The sequence below is a fragment of the Dendrobates tinctorius genome, unplaced genomic scaffold (assembly GCF_039654945.1).
Source record: "Dendrobates tinctorius isolate UK_male_01 unplaced genomic scaffold, ASM3965494v1 ptg000103l, whole genome shotgun sequence".
NCBI lineage: Eukaryota > Metazoa > Chordata > Amphibia > Anura > Dendrobatidae > Dendrobates > Dendrobates tinctorius.
In genome coordinates this window covers 23036460-23053969 of record NW_027361771.1, presented here as the reverse complement: position 1 = coordinate 23053969, position 17510 = coordinate 23036460, and the positions used below count along the sequence as shown (strand labels likewise).

Here is a 17510-nt window from a genome sequence, read left to right as displayed (position 1 = left end):
TTCCCCACTTTTTCCCAACTACTACATTATGCAGCTGAATACTGAAGTACACCTACCATTAATATATAATTACTTATTATGCCACCCACCATTCCAAATATAAATTGTAATCCAATACTACCCTCCCACTAACTACAAATAGCCACTTTCCCCACCCTATAAATATATAAATTAATTAGAACCTGTGCTCTTTCCCCAATTCATTTCCAGACACACTCCTGCATCCTTAATGTCCCCCTCTCACTCCTGCAATTCATTATATTTACAAGCTGCCCTCTGCCCCAATTCATTATATCATGTCCTCTCTATTCTACCCACACCCTCAATTCATTATCATTTACTCTCCCCCATCTCCAGTTCCAATTTGTCATTTGCTCTTCCCCACTCTATATTCATTATCATTTGCTCTTCCTCCTCCATCAGTTATCAGTTGCCCTCCCCCACTCTCAATTCATAATTTACTCCCCACACCCTTAATTCATTATTTGCTGTACCCCACCCTCAATTCATCATTATTTGCTCTCCCTGCCCCCAAGCTAAAGTCATCATTTGCTGTTCCTCACCCCCACCCTCAAATAATCATTTGCTGTCCACCATCCCCCACACTTAATTGATCATTTGCTATCATTTGCTCCCCATCCTCAATATATCATCATTCATTGTCCCCCAAACTTAATTCATCATCACTTGCTCTCGCCAAGCCCATTTAATTCATTTTATTAAGAAAAATGTTTTCATACTTGCCTCTTACCATGATCCCTTGCAGGTGCAGCTCCACTTCTAGTGTCCTCCTGGAGAGTAGCTCTTATATACCGGCGCATACACCAAGACATCATGGCTTATGCGCAGTCAGCGCGTTACGGAAGAAGTGGAGGGAGTCTCTTGGAGCTGCACAACTGTTCCATTATTAAACCCTGGGGCCCAGTGAACAGTGTCCAGCCCCCCCTCTCCTCTTTGCTTCTGCTCACTAGGTCCCACACAACAGTAAAGGCAGCAATGCACTGATGGGAGCCCTGAGTAAGCATAATAAATTTATTATATAAATTCAATGTAGAAGTTTGTACATCAATGGTGCCTGTACTTTAAGACAACTTGATCTCATTTGTTAGATAATGTGCTAAATAAGTAATCAACAAATCACGATTTTTTAATCATGTTGTTTTGCACCTCAAAAATCACTCCAAAACACCATCCACTAAGTTTCTCCCTACTGTCTGCTATGCATTACCTGTGATCAAGTGTAATCTTAAGTCTTTAGCAGCAGTCTTGACCTGTCTGCACTAGTCTGTCAAACTACATACAGGCGAAACAGAAAGGTAAAGTTTCAGTTCAGGGCAGTCAAGCCATTAGACTACGTCAGGTGCAATGCATGTTTTGAAGTGTTGGTAGGGATGTTCTAACATCTATAGTGCTGGCAGAATACTGTTTAAAAGAAAGTAGTCTCTCAAAGTTATAGAACTTGTGAAAATTGATAGTTCCTGGTCTTATTAGACTGGTGTTTGTCCCAAAAGAAGTGTTAAACTTTGCTGTGCAGTATGAGGACTGGATGACTATGTTTTTCTACAAGTTTTAGCCAAAATGGAGAGTATCATGTTAGGTGGGCTGCGCTGCAGGAATAAAGGAGCCTTGGTGTTCTGGAAAAAGAATAATAACCAACGGGTTCAACACCAGAACGGCACCTTTTTTAAGATGTAAAAACTAAATGTACAACATACATTATCAGTGAGCATTAAAAAGGCTAAATAGTTAATAGACAAGATAATAGATAGATGGAGAGATAGATAGATAGATAGATAGATAGATAGATAGATAGATAGATAGATAGATAGATACAGTGAAAGTATTCGGCTCCCTGGAACTTTTCAACCTTTTCCCACTTGTCATGCTTCAAACATAAAGATACCAAATGTAAATTTTTGGTGAAGAATCAACAACAAGTGGGACACAATTGTGAAGTTGAACGAAATTAATTGGTTATTTTAAATTTTTGTGGAAATTCAAAAACTGAAAAGTGGGGCGTGCAAAATTATTCGGCCCCTTTACTTTCAGTGCAGCAAAATGACTCCAGAAGTTCATTGTGGATCTCTGAATGATCCAATGTTGTCCTAAATGACTAATGATGATAAATATAATCCACCTGTGTGTAAACAAGTCTCCGTATAAATGCACCTGCTCTGTGATAGTCTCAGGGTTCTGTTTGAAGCACAGAGAGCATCATGAAGACCAAGGAACACAACAGGCAGGTTTGTGATACTATTGTGGAGAAGTTTAAAGCCAGATTTGGATACAAAATGGTTTCCAAAACTTTAAACATCCCAAGGAGCACTGTGCAAGCGATCATATTGAAATGGAAGGAGTATCATACCACTGCAAATCTACCAAGACCCGGCCGTCCCTCTAAACTTTCATCTCAAACAAGGAGAAGACTGATCAGAGATGCAGCCAAGAGGCCCATGATCACTCTGGATGAACTGCAGAGATCTACAGCTGAGGTGGGACAGTCTGTCCATAGGACAACAATCAGTCGAACACTGCACAAATCTGGCCTTTATGGGAGAGTGGCAAGAAGAAAGCAATTTCTCAAAAATATCCATACAAATGTTGTTTAAAGTTTGCAACAAGCCACCTGGGAGACACACCAAACATGTGGAAGAAGGTGCTCTGGTCAAATAAATCCAAAATCGAACATTTTGGCAACAATGCCAAATGATATGCTTGGCGGAAAGGCAACACAGCTCATCACCCTGAACACACCATCCCCACTGTCAAACATGGTGGTGGCAGCATCATGGTTTGGGCCTGCTTTTCTTCAGCAGGGACAGAGAAGATGGTTAAAATTGATGGGAAGATGGATGGAGCCAAATACAGGACCATTCTTGAAGAAAACCTGTTGGAGTCTGCAAAAGACCTGAGACTGGAACGGAGATTTGTCTTCCAACAAGACAATGATCCCAAACATAAAGCAAAATCTACAATGGAATGGTTCACAAATAAACATATCCACGTGGAATGGCCAAATCAAAGTTCAGACTTGAATCCAATCGAGAATCTGTGGAAAGAGCTGAAAACTGCTGTTCACAAACGATCTCCATCAAACCTCACTGAGCTCGAGCTGTTTGCTTACGAAGAAAGGGCAAGAATTTCAGTCTCTTGATGTACAAAACTGATAGAGACATACCCCAAGCGACTTGCAGCTGTAATCGCAGCAAAAGGTGGCACAATAAAGTATCAAGTTAAAGGGGACGAATAATATTGTACGCCTCACTTTTCAGTTTTTGAATTTCCACAAAAATTTAAAATAACCAATAAATTTCGTTCAACTTCACAATTGTGTCCCACTTGTTGTTGATTCTTCACCAAAAATTTACATTTGGTATCTTTATGTTTGAAGCATGATATGTGGGAAAAGGTTCAAAAGTTCCAGGGAGCCGAATACTTTTGCAAGGCACTGCATTTACTGTAGCTATAGATATGCACTCTTGTTTCCTACTGATCTGTGGCTGTTTATCCGATCTTCTATTCCTCCAAAGGCGGCATTACTCATCTATGTTTAATTATGTCTAAATAATTCTTTATGATGTCCTTTCATATACAATCCTTTATTCATGTATATTTAATTATACGGCCTTGCATGCCTTTCAGAGCTTTACATTACTGCTTTTCTTTTCTTTGAATTGTTGATAAAGTGTCTTCAGTGCTAGATACCGTATGTCTGGCTTCTTCTATTAACTTCTATTATGACCTTTAGAGAGTTCACAATTGTATGTGAATAATATTTGACAGATTGTCTTATCTTCAAACATCTCCATATATGTTTAATTACAAAGTATCAGTCACAAGTGGGTATGATTGCCATTGTACAGGATTTTAAGAAATTAACGTAATAGCAGAAAATGTTCTGAAAAAAAAATTCTCACCAATGATAGGTCTTTTAACCTCATCTGGCTAGAGCGGTGAAACAATAGGAATAAGGGCCCCATCACACATAGCGATCCTGCTAGCGAGATCGCTGCTGAGTCACAATTTTTGTGACGCAACAGCGATCTCACCAGAGAGATCGCTGTGTGTGACAGTGATCAGCGACCGGCCTCCCTGCCGGTATCGCTGATCGCTGTAGGAAAGCCCTGGACATTTTTTTGGTCGCTGCTCTCCTGCTGGCCAGCACTCATCGCTGCGTGTGACAGGCGGGAGACCAGCGATCAGCTGGTAACTAAGGTAAACGCAGGGTTTCTAAGCACGGCGCTGTGCATAGAAACCCGATGTGTACCTTAGTTACCAGCGCGCTAATGCAGAGAGCTGGTAACTAAGGTACACATCGGGTTTCTAAGTGACGCATGTCCCTTAGAAACCTGATGTGTACCTTAGTTACCAGCTCCCTGCATCAGCGTGCTGGTAGTACACAGCGACGCCGCGCGCTCGGCGTCACTGGTGCTGATCGCTGGTGAAGCTGTCTGTTTGGTGAGTCGCTATGTGTGACGGGGCCCTAATAGTCCAACATTATCCAAAACATAGATTGTTATCTAAAACAGGACTTGTCCAATATTTTCTTCTAGGGCCTTAACAAGACAAGTCAAAGTGATGCCTTTGCCTTTCCATCTGTGGTATAAGTGTATTACGAAATTAAAATAATGCTTTTTACATTTAACTGTGTCCAAAATAAGTCAATAATGTAACTAAACCAGAGATTTCTGAAGCTAAAGAAAGGACTGGTCAGCTTATAATCACTTCTGTCCCCCACATGGACCTGACCAACAGTGAACTTTGAGGAGCACTTATCTCAAGTACTTTGTTTCTGTAATACCTGTCCATTACTCGTATTCTTCCTCTGTTCTGTCCTTTTTGTTAGCGTCCCTTTACTTTGCACAGTTCGAGTTTACAGCTAAACTCATTTAAGATTAATGTAGAAGTTTTTTGAGATCAAAGCCAAGAACTAGAGATGCAGATATTAGACTGTATTAGTTTCTGGATAACGTTCAACTTTTTATTGCCTCTCCAGAACAGACATTGTATAGGAGATATGTATCCTTTGTAAAAGGGTCTAAGAAATGCTGAATCCACAAATGTGATTGAAAATCATTTCATGAATATACATGCTCTGGTACTTTACTGTGTTCAGTAATATATTCCGGAACTGGATTTGCTATTGTGCAGACTCAGAACAAGGAGGGAATGCAGGGCAATTTTCACAAGTGTTTTTCAGGTTCTTTAACCCCTTAACGACAGGGGTATTTTTGGTTTTGCATTTTCCTGTCCCCTTCTTCCCAGAGCCATAACTTTTTTATTTTTCCATCAATATAGCCATGTGAGGGCTTGCTTTTTGCGGGATGAGTTGTACTTTTGAACGACACCATTGGTTTTACCATGTCATGTACCACAAAATGGGAAAAAAATTCCAAGTGCGGTGAAATTGCAAAAAAAGTGCAATCCTACACTTGTTTTTGTTTGACTTTTTTGCTGGGTTCACTAAATGCTTAAAATGACCTGCCATTATGATTCACCAGGCCATTACAAGTTCATAGACACCAAACATGTCTAGGTTCTCTTTTATCTAAGTGGTGAAAAAAAATTCCAAACTTTGTTAAAAAAAACATTGCAAGATCTTCAGAGACCTGTAGCGTCTCCATTTTTCGTGATCTCAGGTTGAGTGAGGGCTTATTTTTTGTGCACCGAGCTGACGTTTTTAATGGTACCACTTTTGTGCAGATACGTTCTTTTGATCGCCCATTATTGCATTTTAATGCAATGTCGCAGCGACCAAAAAAATGTAATTCTGCCGTTTTGATTTTTTTTTTGGCTACGCCATTTTGCAATCGGGTTAATCCATTTTTTATTGCTAGATCGGGTGATTCTGAACATGGTGATACCTAATATGTGTATCTGTGATTTTTTGTATTGTTTTATTTTGAATGGGGCGAAAGGGGGGTAATTTAAACTTAGTTTTTTTTCATATTTTTTAAACCTTTTATTTTACTTTTGGCATGCTTCAATAGCTTCCATGGGAGGCTAGAAGCTGCCATAGCACAATCAGCTCTGCTACATATAGGCGATGCTCAGATCGCCTATATGTAGCAGAAATACAGCATTGCTATGAGCGCGACCATCGGGTGGCGCTCATAGCAATCCGGCATCAATCATAGAGGTCTCCAGGAGACCTCTGGTTGTTATGCCAAAGCATTGCTGGCCCCCGATCATGTGACCGGGGTCAGCTATGCACGCATTTCCGGCCGCGTGGTTGGAAGCACTGGTTAAATGCCGCTGTCAGTGTTTGACAGTTGAGTTTAACTAGTTAATAGGCAAAGGTGGATCGCAATTCCACCTGCGCCTATCGCGGGCACATGTCAACTGTTCAAAACAGCTGACATAAAAAGGCTTTGATGTGGGCTCACCATCGGAGCCCTAATCAAAGCTGGGGAGACGTTCAATGATGGACTGTGTCCGTCATTGGACGTTAAGTGGTTAATATAGACACCCCTTTCTGATCAGTTTAAAGAGGCTTTTACACTAAAGAAATTTGGCCCAACAGTCCATACTAAACAATTGGTAGATGTACAAAATGTTTCCCTGAACCAGCTGAAAAGGGATCCATTGGGGCAGAGGGTTTAGTGAATGTATCTCAATTGCAGTCCTTCTGTATTTACCTGTGCAGATTGTCCACTATATTAGAATGCTGGTGAGGAGGGATCCCAGCATCTTTTTATTCTCAGTAGGTGCCTTCATACTTAGCTAATTAGTTGCTTCATTTGAAAAATGGTCTTCTCCAGGATTCAAACTCACAACCTCTAGCATGGCAGGTTGTAATTTGCAATCAGTTGAAATTATGTAATATTTCAAGCAGAATAAACTACTGTTTGAATGATAAGGTGGCTAATTTGTTTCTTTGGCAGTGAGGGACCATTAAAGGGAACCCGTCATCTGATTCATGCTGCCTGAACCCCAGACAGCAGGAATCAGACACTGACTGTATTATTGCAGCTGTGCATGTCTGAAACATAAAAACATCATTTAAAGAGGGGACTATGTATCTTGAATGACTACTTCATTCAATCAGTCCCTCACACAATCTTCTCGCCCCATTCCCACACTGACAGCTGACAGGTCTCTACTAGAGATGAGCCAACCCAATCTTAAAAGTTCAGGGTTTGAAGCGGACAGTTAGTATCCGATGCTAAACTCCGAACATGGACTTCTCCTGGAAGTCAGTTTTGATGTTCGGAATGTTCCGGGGGAAGTCCTGCAGGAGAGAAAGAGAATATTTTCCTGCTCAAAAGTTCAGGTTTTCATTGTTTTCAATGGGGTTCGGGTTCTGGTTCAAGTTCGGGTACATTTCTGTTGCCTGAACCGAAGTTTGGACTCAAGTTTGAGTTGGGTACCAGAACCTGAACTTCTACAGGTCCACTCATCCCTAGTCTCTTCGCTACAGCGTTTCAGAGAATAACATGTAGAGCTGCAATAACATAGCCAGTTTCTGATTCAAGCTGCATGTGGTTTGGCAGCATGAATCAGGTAGCAGATTCCTTTTCATGCACAGAACTGGGAAACTTACACTTGAGGAACCAGAGTGAAATAAGTCAGCCCTGGTAAGGATATTGGTGCATCCTTTGTACAAACTATGAAAGTTTGCTTGGAGTTTCACCTTAAAGAAATTGTATGGTAAATGGAAGTAAGTGGGAATAGAGGTTTGGGGAATCAAAAAACAATTCTCAGCTACTATCACTTTAAATTGATTTAAATAATTTAGAGTTTGGAAGTTTAGAAGTTCCACTCCATGGCTTCTTCTTTAATAATAGCTCAATCAGGATAGTCGGAATTGAATCTATTAGAATGAGCAAGAGAGTTGAAAATTCTTAAATTAATGTGTCGCCAATTGTTCTGCTAAGACAGATCACTCTGAGAGTGAATGCCAATAAGGAAAAAGTGAGAGCTGAAATGAACAGCTGCCAGACAGAGTGAAAAATTCCTTGTAATACAAGATTAGATGAGAAATAGAGGTGAAGTAACTGACTTTATTCTGTGCTGTTGTAGCTAAAATCAGGAAAGGAACATCCTTGTGCAGAAAGTGAGAAATGCTTGTGATGTCTGTGCTCTAAGTGTGGTCAAAGCTCTAGCATAAAAGTCAACCATTTTTTGATCTATAATACTCATTAATTTACCCATTTCCAATTCAAAAATTATTATTTTTTTCAATGGAACATTTGTCAAAAAAGTCTGTTACTACTCATGTATGGATATAGGTGAAGCTGTAAAGTTTGCGGAGGTGGTAGTTGAACCCATGCCCTAGTGCCTGAAGAGACCCAAAGGTCCCTCTGCCACATTAGTGGGGCATTAATCCAATAAATCACACTTGGTCAGTGGGTCCCTTACCGAACTAGTACTGAGGGTTGGACAGGAACAATCTATCCTTCTATATTGGCCCACTTCAGATTGGACCTATAGACATCTGAAGAATCTACCCAATGTGTTATCTCGGCTTTACTTGTAGAGGGCTATGGAACCAATATACACCAGTATTAATTAAATAACAAAACATTTTGGTACAAGTATCAGCATTTCATAGCACTTTGATGTAGCATAATACTGTTGTTATAGTGGGTTACCCACCATAATGTCCATTGGATGAAGGTCATTTTAATAGTAATGACTACAGAAAATTTGACTTGTCTGATCATACACATTTTTAAAATGTCAATTTTGTGTAATTTAAAATGACGTGATGATCACTTTCCAAGCATGCTTTGACCCCAATCTGTCCGACCATGAGATATTTCGCTAATAATTTATCACATTGTAGCAAAAAAAAAAGTTCTCCTAAAATGAGATTATCCAACCTGATTAGCTACACTTCAAAGGAAAAATAGAGTGGTCGGCGCATCCAAGAGTGGGCTAATACTGCTAAGCAAGAGGGAGGAAAATGAACGTGGAAATTAGATATGAAATGAAATTTAGTTCTTAGTAGCCTTTGATCAAAATGTATATGACCACATTCCAATTTTAGGTCATCCTCATTCAAGTGAGTTGCTTGCATTTTTTTTTTCCTGGTGTATTACTTTACAATTGGAAACATTATAGCAGCGTTACACATTAAGCAAATGAAGCCTATTGTTTCTACTATAAAAATAATGCAACTTTCTTGTACATTTTGTGCATCAGTTCCTCAAGGCTGATAAAATATCTGCTTGAATTTATTCACTAGCAAACGTTCAGTGGCAGTAGAGAGATTAGGGTTCTTTGTTTAGCGGTTCAGTTGGGGCTTACGTCTGAACTGCTACTTCTGAGTGTCCGCCTTCAGTAGACGGATACTCCGGAAAATGATAAACAACAGAGTACACGGTGACTCCGTCTGCACCCTTATAGTAAATGGCCCTATTGGAGCATACGCCCGAAACCCGTTTTGCACAGGGTTCATACATAAGCCCTGACGTGACCACTGAACATGCAGAGATCGCAGTGTGAAAGCAGTCCTCTGATGTATATACTGACCCACAAACCAGTGTCGAGCACATATGAGTCCACCACTGGAATAGGTTTATAGCATCTAGAATGAAGCCATGATGGCTCCTGTTTAGGTACAAGAGGAAAGCGTAAAAACAATTAGGAATAAGTTTCAAACTACACGATGTTTACTTAGAAACAAGGAAAACTACACTGTGTGCAGAATTATTAGGCAAATGAGTATTTTGACCACATCATCCTTTTTATACATGTTGTCCTACTGCAAGCTGTATAGGCTTGAAAGCCAACTGACAATTATGTAAATCAGGTGATTTGCATCTCTGTAATGAGGAGGGGTGTGGTCTAATGACATCAACACCCTATATAAGGTGTGCTTAATTATTAGGCAACTTCCTTTCCTTTGGCAAAATGGGTCAGAAGAAAGATTTGACGGACTCTGAAAAGTCAAAAATTGTGAGATGTCTTGCAGAGGGATGCAGCAGTCTTGAAATTGCCAAACTTTTGAAGCATGATCACCGAACAATCAAGCGTTTCATGGCAAATATCCAACAGGGTCGCAAGAAACATGTTGATAAAAAAGGCGCAAAATAACTGCCCATGAATTGAGGAAAATCAAGCGTCAAGCTGCCAAGATGCCATTTGCCACCACTGTTGCTGTCACGCCCCCCACCAGCGCCGTGATTTACCTGCGCACCTCCCGGCGCACCCCGTTCCACGACGAGTCCCCGCTCCTGACATCCAGCCTCCTCGTCGTCGCTCCTGCGCACCTGCACCCGACGCTCTGACTAGAACCTGTGATGCGGTGGCTCCGCCCCAACATGGCGCCGCCCACCGTCTATTTCTTCCCGGCATCTTCCCAGGTAAGATGCCTGTCTATCTCTGCGGTGTCGCTGTCCGCTTGGCTAGCGTTCACCCATCTCCCAGGCCTGGTATCCCTACCTTGTTTGCTCTGCCTGTGCTGTCGCTGATAGCTTCTGTGTCCTCCTCCTCGCTATCGCTGTGTCCCTGTCTCTGTCTCCCCTCTGGTGTCTCCCCCTGTGCTACCGTTTCTGGTAACCTGTCTGAGTGCCTCCTGCCTATTGGTCTCTTTGTTCTACCTTAGGTCCTTATCTTCATTGTTACCATCTATCCTTCTCTTGCAGCCTCCAGTCTCCGCCAGTCCCGATTGCTCCACGTCCTTGCCCCTCTCAGGCTCCGTGTTCACTGTTACCTCCTCTCTATTGCTTCTCTGACTCACTACCCTAGTCTCCCTGGTGCTTACCCAGTCGGCCCTTTGGCTCCGGCTGTCATGGTTTTATCCCTTGTGGGCCTGCCCCTAACACTCCCTGTATAGGGGGTGGCTCCACCTGGTCAGCTCGTCCGTGGGGGCTCTGGAGCCATGACCCAGAGGGTCCACTCAGGGTTGTTCTAGATTTATCTACCCATCCTTGTACAACCATAACAGTTGCCATATTTCAGAGCTGCAACATTACTGGCGTATTAAAAAGCACAAGGTGTGCCATTCTCAGGGGCATGGCCAAGGTAAGGAAGGCTGAAAAATGACCACCTTTGAACAAGAAACATAAGATAAAACATCAAGACTGGGCCAAGAAATATCTTAAGACTGATTTTTCTAAGGTTTTATGGACTGATGAAATGAGAGTGACTCTTGATGGGCCAGATGGATGGGCCCAAGGCTGGATCAGTAAAGGGCAGAGAGCTCCACTCCGACTCAGACGCCAGCAAGGTGGAGGTGGGGTACTGGTATGGGCTGGTATCATCAAAGATGAACTTGTGGGACCTTTTCGGGTTGAGGATGGAGTGACGCTCAACTCCCAGACCTACTGCCAGTTTCTGGAAAACACCTTCTTCAAGCAGTGGTACAGGAAGAAGTCGGTATCGTTCAAGAAAAACATGATTTTCATGCAGGACAATGCTCTATCACATGCATCCAAATACTCCACAGCGTGGCTGGCCAGTAAAGGTCTAAAAGAAGAAAAAAATAATGACATGGCCCCCTTGTTCACCTGATCTGAACCCCATAGAGAACCTGTGGTCCTCATAAAATGTGAGATCTACAAGGAGGTAAAACAGTTCACCTCTCGGAACATTGTTTGGGAGGCTGTGGTGGCTGCTGCATGCAATGTTGATCATAAACAGATTAAACAACTGACAGAATCTATGGATGGAAGACTTTTGTGTGTCATCGTATGGAAAGGTTGCAATATTGGTCACTGATTTTTTTTTTTTTGTGTTTGAATGTCAGAAATGTTTATTTCTAAATTTTGTGTTGTTATATTGGTTTACCTGGTGAAAATAAACAAGTGATATGGGTATATGTATTTGGTTTTTATTAAGTTGCCTAATAATTCTGCACAGTAATAGTTACCTGAAAAAACAGATATCCTCCTAAGATAGCCAAATCTAAAAAAACCCACTACAACTTCCAAAAATATTAAGCTTTGATATTTATGAGTCTTTTGTGTTGATTGAGAACATAGTTGTTGTTCAATAATAAAAAGAATCCTCTCAAATACAACTTGCCTAATAATTCTGCACGCAGTGTAATATCAGCAATTGCCAAAAGCTGCTATTGACTATAAAGGGATCTGTCAAGGTTTTTGATGGCAAGAATAGTGTACCCGTAGGCTAGTTTCACACTAGCAAATGGAGGAGCTGCGGAGGGATGCAGACTTCCTACGTGAAGCTCCGCCCACTGCCGTGCTTCCTACGTTCAGCTCCACCTCCGTCGGCATGCATCCTGCATACCCTGTCTTTAGCATTGGGTATGCAGGCCATGTCGATGTATGTGTGACACCCCAGAATCCGGTTGTCACAGTGACATTGCCTCTCTCTAAGAGGTAAAGTCATGCTTGGAGGCAGAAGGGGGGCCCCCATGCCAGGTAACATAGATTAAATCACAATTCCTGCTGCAGGTCAGAAAGGGGAGCTGTCTTATAAATTCTGGCCAGCAGAGGGGTTGGTGAGTCAGCTAGAAGTGAGCTGCGGGAGTTGTCATGGAAACGAGAGCAGCTGTGCGCAAATGACAAGACAGTTAAACCAGAGGTAAAAGGATCTTTCTGGAAGATGCAGTCAGTTCAGGACAGGGAGCTGATCTGTGAGGAGTTGACGACGGGGAGCTGATCTGTGAAGAGGGAAAGGGACAAGAGCAGAAACAGGGAGGCTCTGGGGAAGCTAAAAACTGCGTATAGCAGACCCCAGGGCGAAGCGCTAATAGAGAGAAAAGGGACGCCAGAGTCCTTGGTGGTCAGGAGCTGTATGTCCTGATCACAGAATCTGAAAGTACAGTGGATTGTAAGTTCCTGAGCGACATTGAACACCTGAGGGGCACGGCAGCAGATAAGGAGCCCGGGGCTGACGGTGAAAAGGATGGTACCCATGGAATAGGCTCACGCTGACAGCCGTACATGTTAGAGAAACCATCACGAAATAGAGGGTTGCAGCTTAGTTATAAACAGCAGAGACCCGCACACAAAGCGCAGAAGGAAGGTCCCAAACCCCCCACCTGGCAGGGTGGATCCCCTGAATGCCTCCAGGCGAGCTGGACTCAATCCATCACCTGTATGTGGTACTCCAGATTGCAACCAATTGCCAGTAAAAGGTAAAGAAACTGCACCTCTCTATGTCCTCTCATTTCTCTGCACCCCAACGTTCACCGCCATCTTATCTATTAATCAAACATCTTTGGCCTGGGACTATTGCTCTACCTGTGGAGAGCTATTTTAGCTGCGACACACCAACAGTCTCAGGGGAACAACGCCGCAGCGCTGGTCGCCTCTGACCAGAATACCACAGGTGGCATCACGTATTCATCTATAAACTTTTTTTTCATTTTTACCACACTTCAACATCACACAACTTTCCCCTACTTTATTTACTGGACGCCCCAGGGCCATGGACCGGGTCACCGCCGCCATGACACCGTCCCCCATTGAATTCGACGGTCCCGGTACTGAGTACACCATAACCTGCGTACCCAGTGCTAAACATATGGTACGCAGTCCGCATGCCGATGGAGGAGGAGCTGAACGGAGGAGGCGCAGCAGTGGGCGAAGCTTCACGGAGGAAGTCCATATCCCTCCGCAGCTCCTCCATACGCTAGTGTGAAATTAGCCTTGGCTATTTGTCATTAAAATTACCGAACCCCCTAGTAATTAAACAACTTTGTTCCAAAATAACCATAATCATAATCGACTTACAAATAAATCTTATCAAACCATCTGCTACTTCACATACAAGCAAACTAAACAGGGCAGGACCTGATGTAACCTTGAATTCACCCCTTAGAGCTGTTCTCCCTTCTGGATTCACACCATTAGCCACAACACAAAATAATCAGCTATATATGTATATACTGTATGTCCATTGAGTAGGCTAGCTTATATACAGTAAGTAACTCCGCTGTCATCGTTTTATTCAAAATCACATTCAGATGTTGGTTACAGGGAAAACATACATTCAAAATCATCTTTTCATATACAACCTATCTGCCAAAAAAAGAATGAAAAACTTTGATTCCTGATCGAAGCAATGGCTTCTCTGTTCAGTACCAAATGGGCTTGCCTTTTTCCCTAATCATACATGCCTATCTATCTAATGTAATAATGTAATTTCTTTTCTAATACACTTTAAATTAAAAGTCCTTATCATTCCCTCACTGCACTATCTAACGGCTTACGGTAATTTTTTTCTACTTCCTGCTCGAGGACCCTTCTTTTGAGAATCCCAGTGCATGTTGGGAAATTCAAATGAGTCTCTGCCTCCACCCTGAAATTAAGCATCATCAGTGACCTCCATTACAGGAGCAGGGCTAGTCCCTGCTCTACTGAGCAAGTGTCTGTTGTCATTTCCAACGTATTCTCAGCAGAATCTTATCACTTAGCAATATGAACAGTGACAATGCGCTCCCTTGCCGAGTGTAGGGCTGGTCTTTTTCTGCGTGCTGGATTTTCTCCTTAGAATGCACACTGACAGTGCGCTCTCTTGCCAGCTTGTCACTTCTTATCAGAGGCGGCGAGGGAGCGCATTGTCATTGTCCATTAAAAAGAATATTGCACGGTGACAAGATTCTATCGAGCATATTGACAACTGATGCATACTAGTAGAGCAGGGACAAACGCAGCCCCTGAAACAGAGGCCACTGATGATGCTTCATTTGAGGGTGGGAGCAGAAGCTGCTGCAGCGACCTGATGATAGCTCATTGAGTATACCAGCATGCACTGAGGTTGTCAAATGGAGTGTCATCAAACAGGAAATAGTAAAAATATATAACAGTTAGATACAATAGTATATTACAAAAGAAATTAGATTATGACAGTAATTAGATGGCCTTTAGGATTAAAATAAATGTTAGCTTGGGACCACACCTTAAAGCTGACTTATATTACATAATCTAGATATAGAAACAAATTGTTAGCGTTCACAAAATGAAGAAATGCTGATGTAATTCATAATATTTTTCTTTTTTTGTTACAGTGCCTTCTTTTTGGGGATTGGTAAATTCAGCCTGGAATCTGTGTGCAGTTGGTAAGAGGCAGTCGCCTATCAACATAGAAACCAGCCATATGATATTTGATCCATTTTTAACATCACTACGTATAAACACGGGAGGACGGAAGGTAAAAACTTGTTTTTCAGTGCCAAATTGTATAGAAATGCACGTAATATTTTGAATGTTGTACAAAGCTCTTTACACATTATCTAAATAATGGTTCAATGTATTTTATCCAAAATTGAAACCTAAACCCAGCATTGATCCTTATTTAATTTTCAGTTGCAAAATTATGTAATATTTTATTTCATGTTATTTCATGTTCTGTTGTGATAGGGGTTGAAGATTCGTTTTTGTGATGTAGACCCAAATCCCCTGCTCCCTCATGAAAATGATTTCAGCCCCCAGTTTACTATTAAATAAAACTTTCTAAGAAAGATTTATAAACCCCCACTGAAGCGAATAAATAAATCCATATTTACAGTAAGCTCCACTGCTCCCCCCAGTGGTTACAGAGGTTACTGCAGGCAGCCAGAATTGTGACCACCATGGCTGTGTGAGGAAAGGCAGGGGATATGTAGTTAGTTGATAGTGAATAGACCTTCACTTCTTCGGGTGAATATTTCCTAAGTGTAAGGTAAGAGGAATATTACAAAAGAGGAACGACTAATCATTGGTGAGTATTAAGTGGTGAACGTTGGTGTATTCTACAGACATGTGTAGCCCTTCAGAACTGCTCTTTTCCAATCCAAATTGTGCACATTTAAGCAGAACCTGCATCTGTTTCTGATGTATCCAAATCTTTCATACAATTCATTTAAAATTTAGAAGGCTAAGGTTTCAGAAAAGTGCAACGATTAAATACCGGTGTACCATACAAGCAACATGGATTATTAAAATGTGTTAGCAAATAAAAAATAAATGAATAATTATTGTAAACAGGAGCTAAATCTATCTGTAGTGTTTGTTAGCTGGCAAATCCTGCTGTGTGGGGTTTATTTCTTTCTGATCTCTTTCATGGCATGGTGTGGCTGATCCAATAGGCGTAGCTTTATGGGGGTTTTTTTTTTAATATTGTTAACATATCAGTGGTGGGAGCAGAGGTGTACTAGGTTTTCTGGCACCCGGGGCAGGAATTGAGATTGGCGCCCTCCCTCCCCCTCCCAAGCATGTATGCGATTTGCACACTTAGTCATGTGCTGATGACCTGCTCTCCCTAATTCTCTTAATGTTCAGTGAAGAACTGAGAGAAGAAGGAGAAGCTCATTGTCACATTACTGTAAGTATGAAAATCGCGTATGAGTAATGCGGCCATGTGATAACTGCTGGAGCCTGTAAGCAGAGCTGAATCCTGACAGTGAGTATATTACATGCTGCTAGGACTGGCATGCTACAGGGCTTCATTTTATAATTAAAGGGCTTGTCCAGGTTTGAGATGAAAGTCTGCAGTCACTCTATGTTCTAATCAAGTTGCCTATTCCAGCAGAAAGCAGTCTTGTAACATTTTACAGGAAATGACAATTTGTCCACTTCCTCCACTTTGCTGTCAGTTCCCGCTGCACATTACATGCTCTGTGGCAGTAGCCTGCAAGTCTCTCAATGATGTACTCCGCTGGGTCTCTCAGATTTTCACTCATCAACTTTTCTCTTTTCTCAAAGAGCTGCCACCCCCTTGGTCTTTCTTCTGTAGGGTGCCTGGGCGCAAACTCTGTCTGGCTTCTCATACTTTTATGCCGAAGCCTCACATGGCCTCACAGACTGATCGGTGGTTAGATTATTACCACTGGTCAGAGTGCTTCGGTTCTCACAGTGTCATACAGATGACAGCGTGTGAGCTAGCAGCTATGACCAGCGGTGAAAAGGTTACCGCCATTCACAGTTGTCAGTTGATGAGAGAGTACTACTCTTATCAGTGTATGCCTGCTGTTGCTGATAACAGCAAGAGATGGCTAGACTGGAGAGTATTCATCAGCCACTGCTTGTGCTATAAATAAATAAAAAAATTAAAAATGTGGGTTCTCTTCTATTTTTGATAGCCAGCACAGGCAAAACTGACAGCTGCAGGCTACAACCCTCAGCTGTCAGCTTTATCACGGCTAGTTGGTTATCAAGAATAGAGGGGTCCCATGCTGTTTTTTTAATTATCTAAGTAAATGGTGTTCTCAGACCGGTAAGGGGCCATGTAAATTGCCCCCCCAAGCCTAAAAATAGCAGCCCACAGTTGCACCAGAAAAGGTGCATCAATTAGATTCTGGCTCTTTTCCCTGTTCTTCCCAATTGCACTGGAGCAGTGGCAAGTGGGGTAATAGGTTTGAGGTTGATGTCAGTTGTTTTATGGCCGCTGATACAAAGCCCAGGGGTTAGAAATGGAGAGGCGTCTATAAAATACCCACATTACTAACTCCAAAGTTAAATTGTAAGAAAAAAATCACAGCCAGAATAAAATCCTTTATTTAAAAAAATACATTGATACCTTTATTTGAAATAAAAATAAAAAGCAAAGTTATACTCACCTTTACGCCTAATCCACTGAAGCTCTTGTCCCCTATAAAAGATAAAATATAACTA

The 17510-nt window shown here is 41.9% G+C and overlaps 1 protein-coding gene across 1 annotated transcript in view; it reads left to right on the top strand.

Moving 5' to 3' along the window:
- CA10 (carbonic anhydrase 10) overlaps window positions 1-17510 on the top strand; it is a 483033-nt gene that overhangs the window by 291117 nt on the left and 174406 nt on the right. The window contains exon 3 of the mRNA XM_073588164.1: window positions 14927-15069. Coding sequence (XP_073444265.1) covers window positions 14927-15069 — 143 coding nt within the window. The remainder of the gene's footprint in view (window positions 1-14926; window positions 15070-17510) is intronic.